Source organism: Scardinius erythrophthalmus (assembly GCF_964197995.2).
Source record: "Scardinius erythrophthalmus genome assembly, chromosome: 2".
Lineage (NCBI taxonomy): Eukaryota > Metazoa > Chordata > Actinopteri > Cypriniformes > Leuciscidae > Scardinius > Scardinius erythrophthalmus.
Genome location: NC_138222.1, coordinates 49,148,735 through 49,163,600, shown reverse-complemented (window position 1 = coordinate 49,163,600; position 14,866 = coordinate 49,148,735). Strand labels below are relative to the sequence as shown.

Genomic DNA, 14,866 nt, shown 5'->3' with positions numbered 1-14,866 from the left:
AGTAATTATTATGTCAGAAATGTCAACATTTTAATGAGATTTTTATAAAGATTTTAAATAAATTTGGACTCAACAATTACACATTATTTAGTTTTCCTTGGTTACATTGCCTATATAAATTAATCACCTGAGGCGATTTGTTACCTAGGGTATTGATTCCGAAGTACTGGTGTCATAACAAAGCCAAAAATGTGGTATTGATTCAACCCTAGTCACAATAAAACCTTCAAACCTTCTTAAGAAGTTGTCAGATCACTGCTTGCATAACATGTAAGTTCTGCCATCTTTATCCATTTCTTTTGTCTTGCTCTTTGTTCCTCTCTAGGTGCCATCCGGTCTGTTCATCCCCAGTATGGCGGTGGGGGCTATAGCAGGCAGGCTTCTTGGTGTGGGCATGGAGCAGCTGGCCATCTACCACCATGACTGGAATGTTTTCAGAGGCTGGTGCTCTCCTGGGGCGGACTGCATCACGCCAGGCCTGTACGCCATGGTGGGCGCAGCAGCCTGTCTGGGTGAGGGGTGATTTAGCTCCATCTCTGTGAAAAATTTACTTAAGATTCATTTTCCAGATGATTTATTTTTCACTTTGCAGTAACAACCTAATTGCCTTGTGCAGTCTTCCATACAGAAGCATTTCATGTTGGCTTTCAGGAGCATGGCTTGACCTTGCTTAGTCATTGACTTTTAATGAACTATTTCCTTTATACACCCTAATTATTGGTGCTTGCCAAGGCAATCTTCAATATTACTGTTGTTCATATTTGTGGTTAGTGGTTTATATCTGTATTAAAAAGGATTTTTTTCCCCTTCTCATTTCCCACTCTAGGTGGTGTGACCCGTATGACAGTCTCTCTGGTGGTCATTATGTTTGAGTTGACTGGAGGTTTAGAGTACATTGTGCCTCTCATGGCTGCTGCCATGACCAGCAAATGGGTCGCAGACGCTCTGGGTCGTGAGGGCATCTACGAGGCCCACATCCGTCTCAACGGTTACCCCTTCCTGGAAGCCAAAGAGGAATTCCGCCACAAGACTCTTGCCACGGATGTGATGCGACCACGGCGGAGCGGCCCACCGCTGTCTGTGCTGACGCAGAGCGGAATGACTGTAGAGGAGGTGGAGAGACTCATCGTAGACACCACCTACAGTGGCTTTCCTGTGGTGATCTCACGTCAGTCTCAGAGATTGGTGGGCTTTGTGTTGAGGAGGGATCTGGTCATATCTTTAGGTGAGTATTTGTTTTTATCGGTGCTCCACATATTTACACTATTTATTTGTATATACATGTATATACTGTACATAGTCCCGTTCAAAAGTTTGCGATCAGTAATATTTTTATTCTCAAGGATGCATGAAATTGTTCAAAAGTGACAGTAAAGATTTTTTACATTGTTACAAAAACTGTTTTCATCATTGATCATTATAAGAAATTTTCTTGAGCACCAAATCAGCATATTAGAATGATTTCTGAAGGATCATGTGACACTGAAGACTGGAGGAATGATGCTGAAAATGCAGCTTTGACATCACAGGAACAAATTGTTTTAAAGGGATAGATCACCCAAAAATTAAAATTCTGTCATTAATTACTCACCCTCATGTCGTTCCAAACCCGTAAGACTTTCGTTCATCTTCGTAACACAAATGAAGATCTTTTTTGATGAAATTTGAGATCTTTCTGTCCCTCCATTGACTGCTAGACAACTACCACGCTTCAAACAGTTCATAAAGAGATCGTAAAACTAATCCATGTGAATTGAGTGGTTTAGTCCACATTTTCTGAATAGACACGATCGCTTTATGTGATGAACAGATTGAATTGAAGCTTTTATTCACATATAAAAATTCATCTACTCTCATATCAGTTGTGGTAAACCAACGGAAGCTCAAACAAGTTCGCTTGACGTTCGAGAACCAATGAGGTTCATTCTCGTGTTACGCAGCACGTTTGAGCTTCTGCAATAACCAATGAGGTTCATTCTTGTTACACAGCACAAACGTGCCAGTGAGGATCATTCTTAGCACGTTTGAGCTTCAGCAAGAACCATTGAGGTTTGTTCTCGCATATCAAGGTTAGGCTTCTGTTTATGTTCACTTATCAATGTTCAAATGTGAATAAAAGCCTACATTTAATCTGTTCATCATATAAAGTGATCGTGTCTCTTCAGAAAATGTGGACTAAACCGCTCAATTTACATGGATTAATTTTATAATCTCTTTTTAAAGCGTCAAAGTGGTAGTTGCGTAACTGTCAATAGAGGGACAGAAAGCTCTCAGATTTCATCAAAAAGATCTTCATTTATTTTCTGAAGATGAACAAAAGACTTACGGGTTTGGAACAACATGAGGGTGAGTAATTAATTACAGAATTTAGATTTTTGGGTGAACTATCCCTTTTAAATAAATTTAAATTGAAAACAGTCATTTTAAATTGTAATGATATTTAACAGTATTGCTGTTTTTACTGTACCTTTTAATCAAATAAATGCAGCCTTGCTGAGCATAAAGAGAAACTTCTTTTCAAAAATCTAACAAAATCGACCCCAAACATTTGAACGGTAGATTAAACAAATATATGACTGTAGGAGTCTTGAAAAACCAGCCGACTGACGCAACCAACCACGGTCTGAAAGCAGTTTTTGTATATTTTTCAGAAATTTTGGGAGATCAAGTTGTGCCTGAGGATATCTCATTTTCTTGCTACTAAGTGTCCCAAACCAAACTCTTGAATCTCTGTCAAAGAGTTAATAGCACAAAGATTTTGTCAGCCTGGCGCCTTGTAAGCGCAACTTTGTTTCTTGTCTGACTGATTAAAAACCTTTGTACCCTTATTCCAAGACATTTTAGAGCAGCCAGCCAATTAGATTGGAAGCAGTGATTTCAGCCAGTTCTTGTGTGCGGTATGATGGTCCGTGGGCTGCAACAGACATTTTGCTAATTTGCAGTTGTTGTAACTGATAGATTAGTGTTGCGTTTATAGCTAATTTTCTTGTTTATTGTCTTTTTCCTGCATAACTTTCACTCCATCATCTCAGAAAATGCACGTCGGTATCAGGAAGGTGTGGTCAGCGTGTCTGCCGTCCTGTTTAGTGAATGTGATCTGCCCGTGTCACCCAACACTCCTCCTGCTGTCAAACTGCACAGCATCTTGGATCTTAGCCCCTTCACGGTCACTGTGCACACACCCATGGAAATCGTGGTGGACATCTTCCGCAAACTTGGCCTGCGGCAGTGCCTCGTCACTCAGAACGGGTGAGTCTGTGGGAATGGGTGACGTGTACAGCTGTGTGATCCGTTAAAAGAAGTCGATGAGATATGCGTGTAGCAGATAATTGTTTTCTCCCATGAGAAGGAGAATGAGGCTATACATTTTTTTTGTGGCATCTCAAGTTAGATTCAACTGAACCAAATTGAAATGAACAGCATTTTAGTGTTAAAGGGTTAGTTCACCCAAAAATGAAAATTCTGTCAGTAATTACTCACCCTCATGTTGTTCCAACCGCGTAAGACCTTCGTTCATCTTCGGAACACAAATTAAGATATTTTTGATTAAATCTGAGAGTTGTCTCACTCCTCCATAGGCTTTCAGAGGGACCGAAACTTGCTGGCCCAGAAAAGTTATTAAAGTGATCGTTAATATAGTCCAAGTGACTCCAGTGGCTCAATCTTAAGTATATCAAGCGACGAGAATACTTTTTGTGCGCAAAAACAAACAAAAATAACGACTTTATTCCACTATTCATTTCCTTCTCTCTGGGCCTTGTAGTGTTTTTGCGCTGCGCGTCTGTGTTGCACGTCATCACGCATCACACACATGACCGGCGTCGGCCAATAGTGAGCCTACGTGGTGACGTGTAACACAGACGCGCTACGCAAAAACACTACGTGAACCAACTAGAGGCCCAGAGAGAAGGAAATGAATAGTGGAATAAAGTCGTTATTTTTGTTTGTTTTTGCGCACAAAAAGTATTCTCGTCGCTTTATAAACTTAAGATTGAGCCACTGAAGTCACTTGGACTATATTAACGATCTCTTTAATAACTTTTCTGGGCCAGCAAGTTTCGGTCACCTAGCAGCCTATGGAGGAGTGAGACAACTCTCAGATTTAATCAAAAATATCTTAATTTATGTTCCGAAGATGAACGAAGGTCTTACGCGGTTGGAACAACATGAGGGTGAGTAATTACTGACAGAATTTTCATTTTTGGGTGGACTAACCCTTTAATGTCTCATTTACTAGCCTGGTAATACCAAACTCTGCTACTTCGCTTTGCTTCGTAGACAGAGTCTGGAATGGCATAATAGAGAAGTGTTTTCTTTCTCGCGGGGGGCGCTTGTCTGAAGTTTAAAATCATTGGTTACCCGTAAGCCAATCACATAACGTTTGGTTATGGCGTGTGTTATGCGCATGCTCAGCCGCATCTAACTTCCACTGTAAACACATGTATGATGCGAAAACAAAACCATCGAGCGAAATACCGGAGTGAACATGGCTGTGCGCGACTTTTGCAGATTATGTGAAGTAAAAATCTACGCATCCACGGTACAATCAGTGTCTACGTCACGGCTCTCAGCCCGCCCTCTGTTCGTTGATTGGCCCGGCTGTTTTCAGGCCGGAGGAAAACGGAAAGCTATTACGCTGTCTCAGACTGAGTACAGAAGCGAAATGAAATTGAGCGGAAGTAAGAAGTCTGACGTAGTCAGGCTACTCATTTACAACTATATAAATGCAAGTCACATTGAAATATGTTAATCTCACCCTAAAGTCGCACATTAGCTCTGTTCCAAAATCTAGTGAGCTTGAGCTACCTAACATTTAAAGGCAACATCTGTGGCAGCAACTCTATGCAACATTCTAAGATACATTTAACATTTGGCCAAACGCTGAGCATCACAGTCAGATAAGGCAACCCTAGAATGCCTTAAGAGGTAAGCTGTAAAATCCTTTCAAAATGCTGGACAAGAGTTGAGAGAAATGTTGATAATGTTAATACTTAAATTGTATTACATCCTGAAAAGTATATAGGTCAGTGGTTCTCAACCAGGGGGCCGTGTCCCACTAGAGGGCCTCAGCACATTTCCAGGGGCCCTCAAGATTAGTTCAAATTATTTGAAATAAGACAAAGCAAGCTTTAATAAGCTTTTTTAATTTGTTCTCTCAACAACTCATTTTTATTTAAGAGGGCCCCCATGGTTTTGGAAAACCTGGATATATGAAAGAATTGTGATTTATAGACCTGGAAAAGTCATGTACATTTTTTAAATCTTATAATCATGGAAATTTGTATAATGAATGAATACATTTTTATAGTTATATCAAGCGTTTGGGTCGAAATTTCTGAGAAATTGCTGCAAGTAAAAAAACTATCACAAATGACTAGAAAAGTCATTTGAATTAAGTGGTAATAAAAAATGGAAACTCTGTAAACATTGTTATTGAAACATCTGGTATTATGGAATTATTAGCCTATTATTTTTATTACTTCTATTGTTATTATTTTAATATACTACCACTCCTGGTTTCTGTAAATACGTTTTTGAGCAGCTTTGTCATAATAGGAAATAGGTTAGATTAGCTTAAACAGGTAATCTTAGCAACATGCTAATATCATACAAATAAGGGAGAGTTGACTCACTGAGGTGTTGAGCATTTCACATCAGTCATTTATTAGGTTCTGCCTCAGTTTGAATGCTGCCTTGCTGTGTTTTGCAGTGTCAAAAGTTAGCTCACTAGGTTTGGGAACAGATCTGTTGTCTCCACGTTGCAGTTTAGACTGTTTATTAAAATATACTTTGTTTAAATATACGCCAACCCAAGCAAGAGGGCTTCCCCTGCTGAGTCTTTGTTCCTCCCAAGATTTCTTTTGCGTTCACTACTACATAAACATCTTGGGGAGTTTTTCCTCACCACTTTCGCTCACTAACTGCTTTGAAACAATATGCATTGTGAATAGCGCTATGCAATTAAATTGAACCAAGAAATACACTGTAAATATCCAGTTTAGCACTGATTGAATAAAATGATCTCAGCACCTCTGAGATGGGACATTTTCATCCGTATGTTTTTGTCTTATAAAAGGCCATATTGAGTGTCTGTTCTTTTGTTTCCACAAAGGTCCTTTCTTATAAGAGCCATGTTTGTTCAAAACAGCTGAAGCTGATTCTAGTTGCAGTTGTTTTGCCTTTTAAAGTGTGCGTATGTTAATCAGCTCCCGATGTTGAGTAGATCAACGTGGCTGTTGGTCTTTCTCAGTCGCTATGATCCACCCTCTAAGTCTATCTAGAACAATAAAAGGAAATTACATCATATAAAAAGAGAGTAGACTTGAAACACATGCACACACTAGTACACATGGCCTTGAAATTTTATGCAAACAGTCTCTCTCATGCATATGCTAACTAGGACCATCTGTTCAATAATTTTCTGACTTGACAGATCAGTGATTTGTGTTAATTAAAAACAAGAATCCTTTTTTCTGACTCTCTTTTCTGTCGCCCTTTTAGGCGTATGCTGGGAATCATCACTAAAAAAGATGTTCTTAAACACATGGCGCAGATGGCCAACAGAGACCCGGATTCTATCCTCTTCAACTGAAGACTCTCAGGACACACTCCTGCACACTCCCACACGCACACTGAATCATCCTGTGAGGATGGTGATGATGTTTGTTGATAATGGTGGTGGTTGGACTGTGTGTGACACTGAGGTACTGCTATTGTAGAGTGGTGTGAGATTGGCCTAAGGCAGCTTTTTGCTGCTCCAGAACTGGACCTGTTCAGGCAGGAGCTGTCATTTAGCCTGTCCGGAGGCTACAGAGACATTAATTTGACAAATGCTGTTCTCACACCTGTGAACCTCATTTCAGTCCTGATCTGAATGGTTGCCATTAGGACTTAATGTATGTGGACCAAATGCTTTTCCTGCCAACATGTCTTTTCAAATTTGGGGCGACTCCTTTTCGAGCTTTTAATTAATTTATGGTGCTTTACTCTACTAAAAAAGCAGCTTAAACTAGCTTAAGATGGTTGTTAGTTTTAGGCTGGTCTGAGTTGCTGGTTTTGACATTTACCGGACCAATAGTTGAGACCTTAACCAGCCAAGACCAGTAGTTTAAGCTATTTTTTATTAGGGTTTTCATTCCCTGGAGTGACGTCTGACCTCGAAAGGAACTTCAGAAGGGTGAGAACATTCCTGAAATGATCTGGGAAACGTGCGTTGAGCTTGTCTTGTCTGAACCTGCGTGCGTCGAATGATCCCTGTGGGAAGATGTGCTGTCTTTTGTAGAAATTCAGTGAAATTTGGTGTATCATGTTGAAAAGGTACCCTTATTCTCTCTCACTTATACACACTAACAAAATGGCCAAAGTAGTGCTGTTCCTCCATTAGTTACTCTGAAGACTTTGCGACAGGGTTTGAAGATCATGTGCCACTCTTTTAAAGTTTAAATGTACGTTCGACTTCAACTGGAGAGAAGCAGATGTTGATTTTATGACAGAACCTGTCTAAAGGGATGGTTTACCCAAAAAATGTCAAATTCTGTCATCATTTACTCAACCTTGTGACATTCTATACCTGTATGACTCTCTTCTGGAACATATGACATTTTGAGATTTTTTTTGTCCATACAATGAGACAATGGCAATAAAAACTCTTCAATTTCACAAACATTCTTCAAATTATCATCTTTTGTGACCCACAGAAGAGAGTAAGTGGTACAGATTTGGAACAACACAAGGGTGAGTAAATGATGAGAATTCAACTATGCTTTCAATACTTCACATTGGGTTGAAGTGCCCTGATTCTTCCTCTGTCTTTCTGTTTCAGTCTCTCTTGCCCTCTATCTTACTCCCAACAAGCTATTCAGTCTTACCATTGGCTTAAGTTTTCCAAAATGTTTGTAGTGGCTGCCAAACAACCAATTTCCACTCAGCTCTCCAAATGAACCAAGCTGCAATTCCCACTCTGCACCACCAGGAGGCACTCACAATCTCATAGATTGTACCTTCTGGATATTGTGCACCATCTGATTGACCGTTGGCCCGGTTTGCTCACTGGGTGTGTTGCGGCATTCTCTCATGTCATTACCTTCGGGACTCTACATTCCCCCAACATCTTTATGCTCATATTGAGCACCTGGACCCTCACATACAGTCTTTGGAGATGTGAATCCACTCCTCCGTCCATCATCCTCACTTTCTTTCCCATGTAACCACGCTGTCGTCCTCAGCAAAGCATCTCTCGGCACCTCCCTTGTTTGGCTGTGAGGATCTGATCATGACATAACGAGATCCTCCCTGTCACGAAAGGGCTAAACTCATACTATAGTCCTCTTCCTTGGCATACTCGCTCGACTTTCGTCTCGGTGCATTTGAAAAACTCCACCCTCCAGTTCAATACATGTTCCCCCCCCCCCCCCCTGCATTGGCATTTGAGATTTTTATGGCCTATTAAAGGTATTCAACTCTTTTCATGCCTGTTCTAAACGCTCTCTTTCCCTGCAAGCCGTAATTCCCGGGAGTTTGATTCGAGGCGTGGAGGTCGTGGAGGGCTATTGTTCCCATTCGCTCCTGCTCGTCTGGGCTCCCGGTCGCCAGGATGTCCCCCGACCGCTTCCCTCAAGCACCGTCACGCAGCCCCGACCGCCTTCCACTCTTAGAAAGACAATTTCCGGTCCAGTCTTTAAACAACGGGCGATTCTGCAATGTTATAATAGAGCGGGAGGGAAAAAGAAATTCTTGTGCTCTGCTTAGTGAAAGAAAAGGTGTGTGTGTGTGTGTGTGTGTGTGTGTGTGTGTGTTTGTGTGGGGGACTGTAGGGGTGTTGGAAGGAGAGATTATGCCTTTCTTTTTTGCCTCCCTAGGAAAACATGGGAATATGGGAGGAGGGAGAGGAGAAAAGGTTAATTAAACAGTGTTCACTGGTCAGTGCAAGGATCGTTTCACAAAGGTCCCCTCTGTGTCACACGAAGGGTTATTGGAGAGACTTGGCACGAAGGACTTCCACTCATTCCTGCAATCCGGGTGGGTGCTTAGCCTCTTTGCGCTGTAACCCAACACTCGATTGGTGCAAATGGAGCCGGGCCAAAACCGGGACCAAATGAAATGTTCTAATGTAAAACAGAACCTCCTATGTTCTTATCTACAGAACGTGGGCTTTAACTAAGTCAGGAAGGCAAACAAGCAGCAAGTAAACAGCTGTTTAGCTTGCGTCTCCTTGAGAATGCGTCTGCCTTTTTCTACGCAAATAGAGGACAAATGCTAAACCTGAGTAAACTGCTTTTACAGGCGTCAGTGAGCATGTTTACGATGTAGATCCGAAGAAACCTGTGATTTTTCGCGCCAAAAAGGCAATACGGTTATTACCAAATTGTTTGGAAGGAAAATAATTATGCATGATTTATTCCAAAGCACTCCTCCGAGATGATGTATTTGTCTTTTTATTGATGATATGTTAACTTTAATATGTATTTATTTTGCACAACAAAAATTCTATTGCAGTATTTGTATGTGACTGTGATTTAACTATCATATTGTTAAATGAACTTTTGTCCAGTTGAATAAATCTGAATGATGCATTCCATGCAGACTGCATTCATTCTGGAGCTCAAAGAGCATGTGTTTATACTTCAGCTATGTAAAGAATCGCTTGTGGCCTCAATTATTATTATTATTTATTTATTTTTGGTTTATCTTCCATAAAGACTTCTGTAATTAAAATTCCAGAAATATGAGCATTTTTATTACCTAAAATCCCAAATTTCTCTGGTGGCTGTAGAAACAGACCCACGCTGGTTCATGTGGTATTTCAAGGAAATTGCTGAGGGTCTCTTAAAACACCACAGGATTTTGGGGCGAGTCTTATTTGATTCCACTTCTCACATCTTTTGAAGGCCAACATTTTAATAACTATTATTTTGTAGCTTTATTACAAGGAGTCTTTTCGTTTGAAAAAGCACAAATGCTTCTTGAAGTAGCAACAATGTGAAATGATCCGTCTAGGGCAACTTTAAGTTTAGAGGATAATTTTACATGGATCTTTGAATGAAACACCCCCTTATAAATCTTCATTTTTAGGTTCATTTTCCTTTATTGATAGTGTTTGCTGAGACGAATATCACTTACGGACTTGACGTTAGAAGAACGTTAGAAGAACATTACTTATGCCATGCTTTGAGACGAGTAATGTATGGAAGCATGTTTCCACATCTGAATAAAAGAAATAAAAAGGTAACTGTGACTTTATATCACACAATTACAGCTTTATATCTCATAATGTAAGACCAAAAGTCTACGCTAATACACTGATTACACTCCAGGGCAAAAAAAAGAAAAGAAAGAAAGAAAAAGGGGAGAGTCCAAAATGGCACAAACATTAAGCTTTTAATTGTCTTAACCACAAATTATTGGTCAGGAAATTTAAGGAAATGCCCTACTTAAAAAGCCATTGCTGTCTCAGAAAAACCTCAAAGACAGAAGGAAGTTTTTGGCTGAAAATGGGAAGCTGTGTGTGGAGTGATGAATCACAATGAAACACTAGTTGCTTGGTGATGCTCCAGAGCGGTTTCTTCGAAAATCTGCTGAGAAATATAACAATAAATGCATCTCTACTACAGTGAAGCATGAAGGAAGAGCTATCATGAGTGGGGAGTGTTTTTGCTGCTGGTATTGGTGAGCTACTTCACTGTGAAAAGCCATTTAATGCTTTGGAGTACAGGAGAATATAGTAGAATGGCTTGCTTCCTATAAAAAGTTGTTATCTAAAGGGGAATGATCAAATGTTATTTTCCTGCCCAAATTGCAAAGACAACAAAGAAGTGCCTTAAGAACAAGTCCATCAGGCTCATGTTTTGGCCTGGTCGGAGTCCAGATTTGAACCCTAGTGAATATTGGGTCTCACTTTAAACTTAAACTGACTGGGAGACATTTTTCAACTATTCATGAACTGTTTGAAGCCATCAACATTGTGAGGACCGAGGAACAACACTGACTCTTCCTCCTGTAAAAAGCGGTCTGCAAGTTGGGAAAGGTATGTTACTGTATCTACAGTATTTGTGCAATTTTTGCTTATTTCCTGACCAGTGATTTGAATGAATGAGGCATTTATATAGTGCTTTCATATGTACTACGGTACACCCAAAGCCCTTTACAATCATATCAGGGCATCTCTCCTCAACCACTACCAGTGTTGCCACTTGGATGATGCGACGGCAGCCACAGAACAACGGCGCCAGTGCGCTCACCACACACCAGCTATAGGAGGAGAGAGGAGAGAGAGTGATAGAGCCAATTCAGTGGATGGGGATTATTAGGAGGCCATGATTGGCAAGGGCAAATTGGTGGAATTTGTGCTTTAAATTGTTAAAGGGATAGTTCACCCAAAAATTCTGTCATTCATTACTCACCCACATGTCGTTCCAAACCCGTAAGACCTCCGTTCATCTTCGAACACAAATGAAGATCTTTTTGATGAAATCTGAGAGCTTTCTGTCCCTCCATTGACAGTTACGCAACTGACACTTTGACACTTCAAAACGTTCATAAAGAGATTGTAAAACTAATCCAATATGAATTGAACGGTTTAGTCCAAAATTTTCTGAAGAGACTTTATATGCTTTATGTGCCCAAACACTTTAAATGATTTAAAGTGTTTTAAAAATGTAGGCGTTTAGGCATTTTATTCACATATAATGAATGAATGATGAATGAATCAACTCAAACATCAGTTGTGGTAAACAGAATCTCAAACATGTTCACTTGATGTGCGAGAACCAATGAGGTTCATTCTCGTGTTACGCAGCACATTTGAGCTTCAGCAAGAACCAATGAGGTTCATTCTTGTTACACAGCACGTTTGAGCTTCAGCAAGAACCGTCCTTCGGATGAGATGTAAAACCGAGGTCCTGACTCTCTGTGGTCATTAAAAATCCCATGGCATTTCTCGTAAAGAGTAGGGGTGTAACCCCGGTGTCCTGGCCACATTCCACACAATGACCCTTACCAATCATGGCCTCCTAATAATCCCCTTACATTGAATTGGCTCTATCACTCTCTCTCCTCTCTCCACCTATAGCTCGTGTGTGGTGAGCGCACTCGCGCCGTTGTTCTGTGGCTGCCGTCGCATCATCCAAGTGGATGCTGCACACTGGTAGTGGTTGAGGAGAGACCCCTGATATGATTGTAAAGCGCTTTGGGTGTACAGTAGTACATATGAAAGCGCTATATAAATGCCTCATTCTATTCTATTCTATTCAATGAGGTTCATTCTCGTGTTACGCAGCACGTTTGAGCTTCAGCTAGAACCAATGAGGTTCATTCTCGTGTTACACAGCACGTTTGAGCTTCAGCAAGAACCAATGAGGTTCATTCTCGTGTTACACAGCACGTTTGAGCTTCAGCAAGAACCAATGAGGTTCATTCTCGTGTTACGCAGCACGTTTGAGCTTCAGCAAGAACCAATGAGGTTCATTCTCGTGTTACTCAGCACGTTTGAGCTTCAGCAAGAACCAATGAGGTTCATTCTCGTGTTACGCAGCACGTTTGAGCTTCAGCAAGAACCAATGAGGTTCATTCTCGTGTTACGCAGCACGTTTGAGCTTCAGCAAGAACCAATGAGGTTCATTCTCGTGTTACGCAGCACGTTTGAGCTTCAGCAAGAACCAATGAGGTTCATTCTCGTGTTACGCAGCACGTTTGAGCTTCAGCAAGAACCAATGAGGTTCATTCTCGTGTTACGCAGCACGTTTGAGCTTCAGCTAGAACCAATGAGGTTCATTCTCGTGTTACGCAGCACGTTTGAGCTTCAGCTAGAACCAATGAGGTTCATTCTCGTGTTACGCAGCACGTTTGAGCTTCAGCAAGAACCAATGAGGTTCATTCTCGTGTTACGCAGCACGTTTGAGCTTCAGCTAGAACCAATGAGGTTCATTCTCGTGTTACACAGCACGTTTGAGCTTCAGCAAGAACCAATGAGGTTCATTCTCGTGTTACGCAGCACGTTTGAGCTTCAGCTAGAACCAATGAGGTTCATTCTCGTGTTACACAGCACGTTTGAGCTTCAGCAAGAACCAATGAGGTTCATTCTCGTGTTACACAGCACGTTTGAGCTTCAGCTAGAACCAATGAGGTTCATTCTCGTGTTACACAGCACGTTTGAGCTTCAGCAAGAACCAATGAGGTTCATTCTCGTGTTACGCAGCACGTTTGAGCTTCAGCTAGAACCAATGAGGTTCATTCTCGTGTTACGCAGCTCGTTTGAGCTTCAGTAAGAACCAGTGAGGTTCATTCTCGTGTTACACAGCACGTTTGAGCTTCAGCAAGAACTAATGAGGTTCATTCTCGTGTTACGCAGCACGTTTGAGCTTCAGCTAGAACCAATGAGGTTCATTCTCGTGTTACGCAGCACGTTTGAGCTTCAGCAAGAACCAATGAGGTTCATTCTCGTGTTACGCAGCACGTTTGAGCTTCAGCAAGAACCAATGAGGTTCATTCTCGTGTTACGCAGCACGTTTGAGCTTCAGCAAGAACCAATGAGGTTCATTCTCGTGTTACACAGCACGTTTGAGCTTCAGCAAGAACCAATGAGGTTCATTCTCGTGTTACACAGCACGTTTGAGCTTCAGCAAGAACCAATGAGGTTCATTCTCGTGTTACGCAGCACATTTGAGCTTCAGCAAGAACCAATGAGGTTCATTCTCGTGTTACACAGCACGTTTGAGCTTCAGCAAGAACCAATGAGGTTCATTCTCGTGTTACGCAGCACATTTGAGCTTCAGCAAGAACCAATGAGGTTCATTCTCGTGTTACACAGCACGTTTGAGCTTCAGCTAGAACCAATGAGGTTCATTCTTGTGTTACGCAGCACGTTTGAGCTTCAGAAAGCCAATGAGGTTCATTCTCATGTCTAGAGATCTAGCTTGTTAATGTCTAAGTGATCACAAACTGGCCTACTTTCTCTGCCTCAGACAGGAGAGGATACTAATATCGACCTGAGGGATGATTGCGGAGCTTCTTGGTCTCACAGGAGAGAGATGATCCAGCTGATCTCCAGCTCCGCCGCTGCTCCCTTCGTGCCAACTGTCCCATTTGTTTATTTGTGTTTACTCTTCCAGGCCCTGCACAAATGAATGAGACAATTGAGGCCTGTGTGTGTGTGCTGAGATGTTGAATGATTCGGACAGTGCCTGGATGCGATTTCTGTGACATTCCAGAGTGTTCTGGAGGATTCTAGGAATTGGGGAGGACAAACTTAGGTTTGTGAATAGGAATGCCTGGTGGTCTTAATGAATGTCAGAAAAGCTTTAACGATGACACATATGAGTGACGGATTGCTAGGGAGCGCTGGCAAGGGGAATGTGTGATGAAGTGAGGGTATATTTGTGCAGGCAGAAACAAGGGCAGTCTGGGTGTTCAGGGCGGGTTGTCTTAAGTGTGTGTGTTTCTGACAGTGTGTGTGTGGCCACATCTAAAACTGAATAGACTGGTGTGTGGTCAACGCTGCGTTAGTCAAATGGTGTAAGTGTGTGTGGCCTCTGAGTGTGTTTTGTTTTTGAGATTGTGTGACATTGGGATCCCAAGCAGAAGTGAGAATGACGGTGACTCATAGCTGGTTGTCTTGAAGACTTACGAGAACAGAGAGCTGGGGAGTGATCTTAAACTTGGCTTTAAGTGTAGACTATACGCTTACGTGTTTTTTTTTACAAAACTACTTTAGGAATGTCATCAAAGGTAAAAATGCTTCATAAGCAGAGGAACAGCGGCCATTGTATAGATCTGGCATTATATTTTAAGAGCTTCAAAAAAAAAAAAAAAGGAGAGAGAGGGAGAAAAAAAAAGTCAGAATGAGAAAACCTGGTCATGTAAAATGACAGAA

General features: G+C 41.3%; 1 protein-coding gene across 4 annotated transcripts in view; it reads left to right on the top strand.

The window, feature by feature from the left end:
- clcn5b (chloride channel, voltage-sensitive 5b) overlaps positions 1-9,632 on the top strand; it is a 28,715-nt gene extending 19,083 nt beyond the window's left edge. For all 4 annotated transcript variants that reach the window (XM_081358726.1, XM_081358727.1, XM_081358728.1 and 1 more), the window contains 4 exons: positions 326-512; positions 827-1,225; positions 3,033-3,249; positions 6,502-9,632. In XM_081358726.1, coding sequence (XP_081214852.1) covers positions 326-512; positions 827-1,225; positions 3,033-3,249; positions 6,502-6,592 — 894 coding nt within the window. In that variant the 3' untranslated portion in view covers positions 6,593-9,632. The remainder of the gene's footprint in view (positions 1-325; positions 513-826; positions 1,226-3,032; positions 3,250-6,501) is intronic.
- The last annotated feature ends 5,234 nt before the right edge of the window (positions 9,633-14,866 follow it).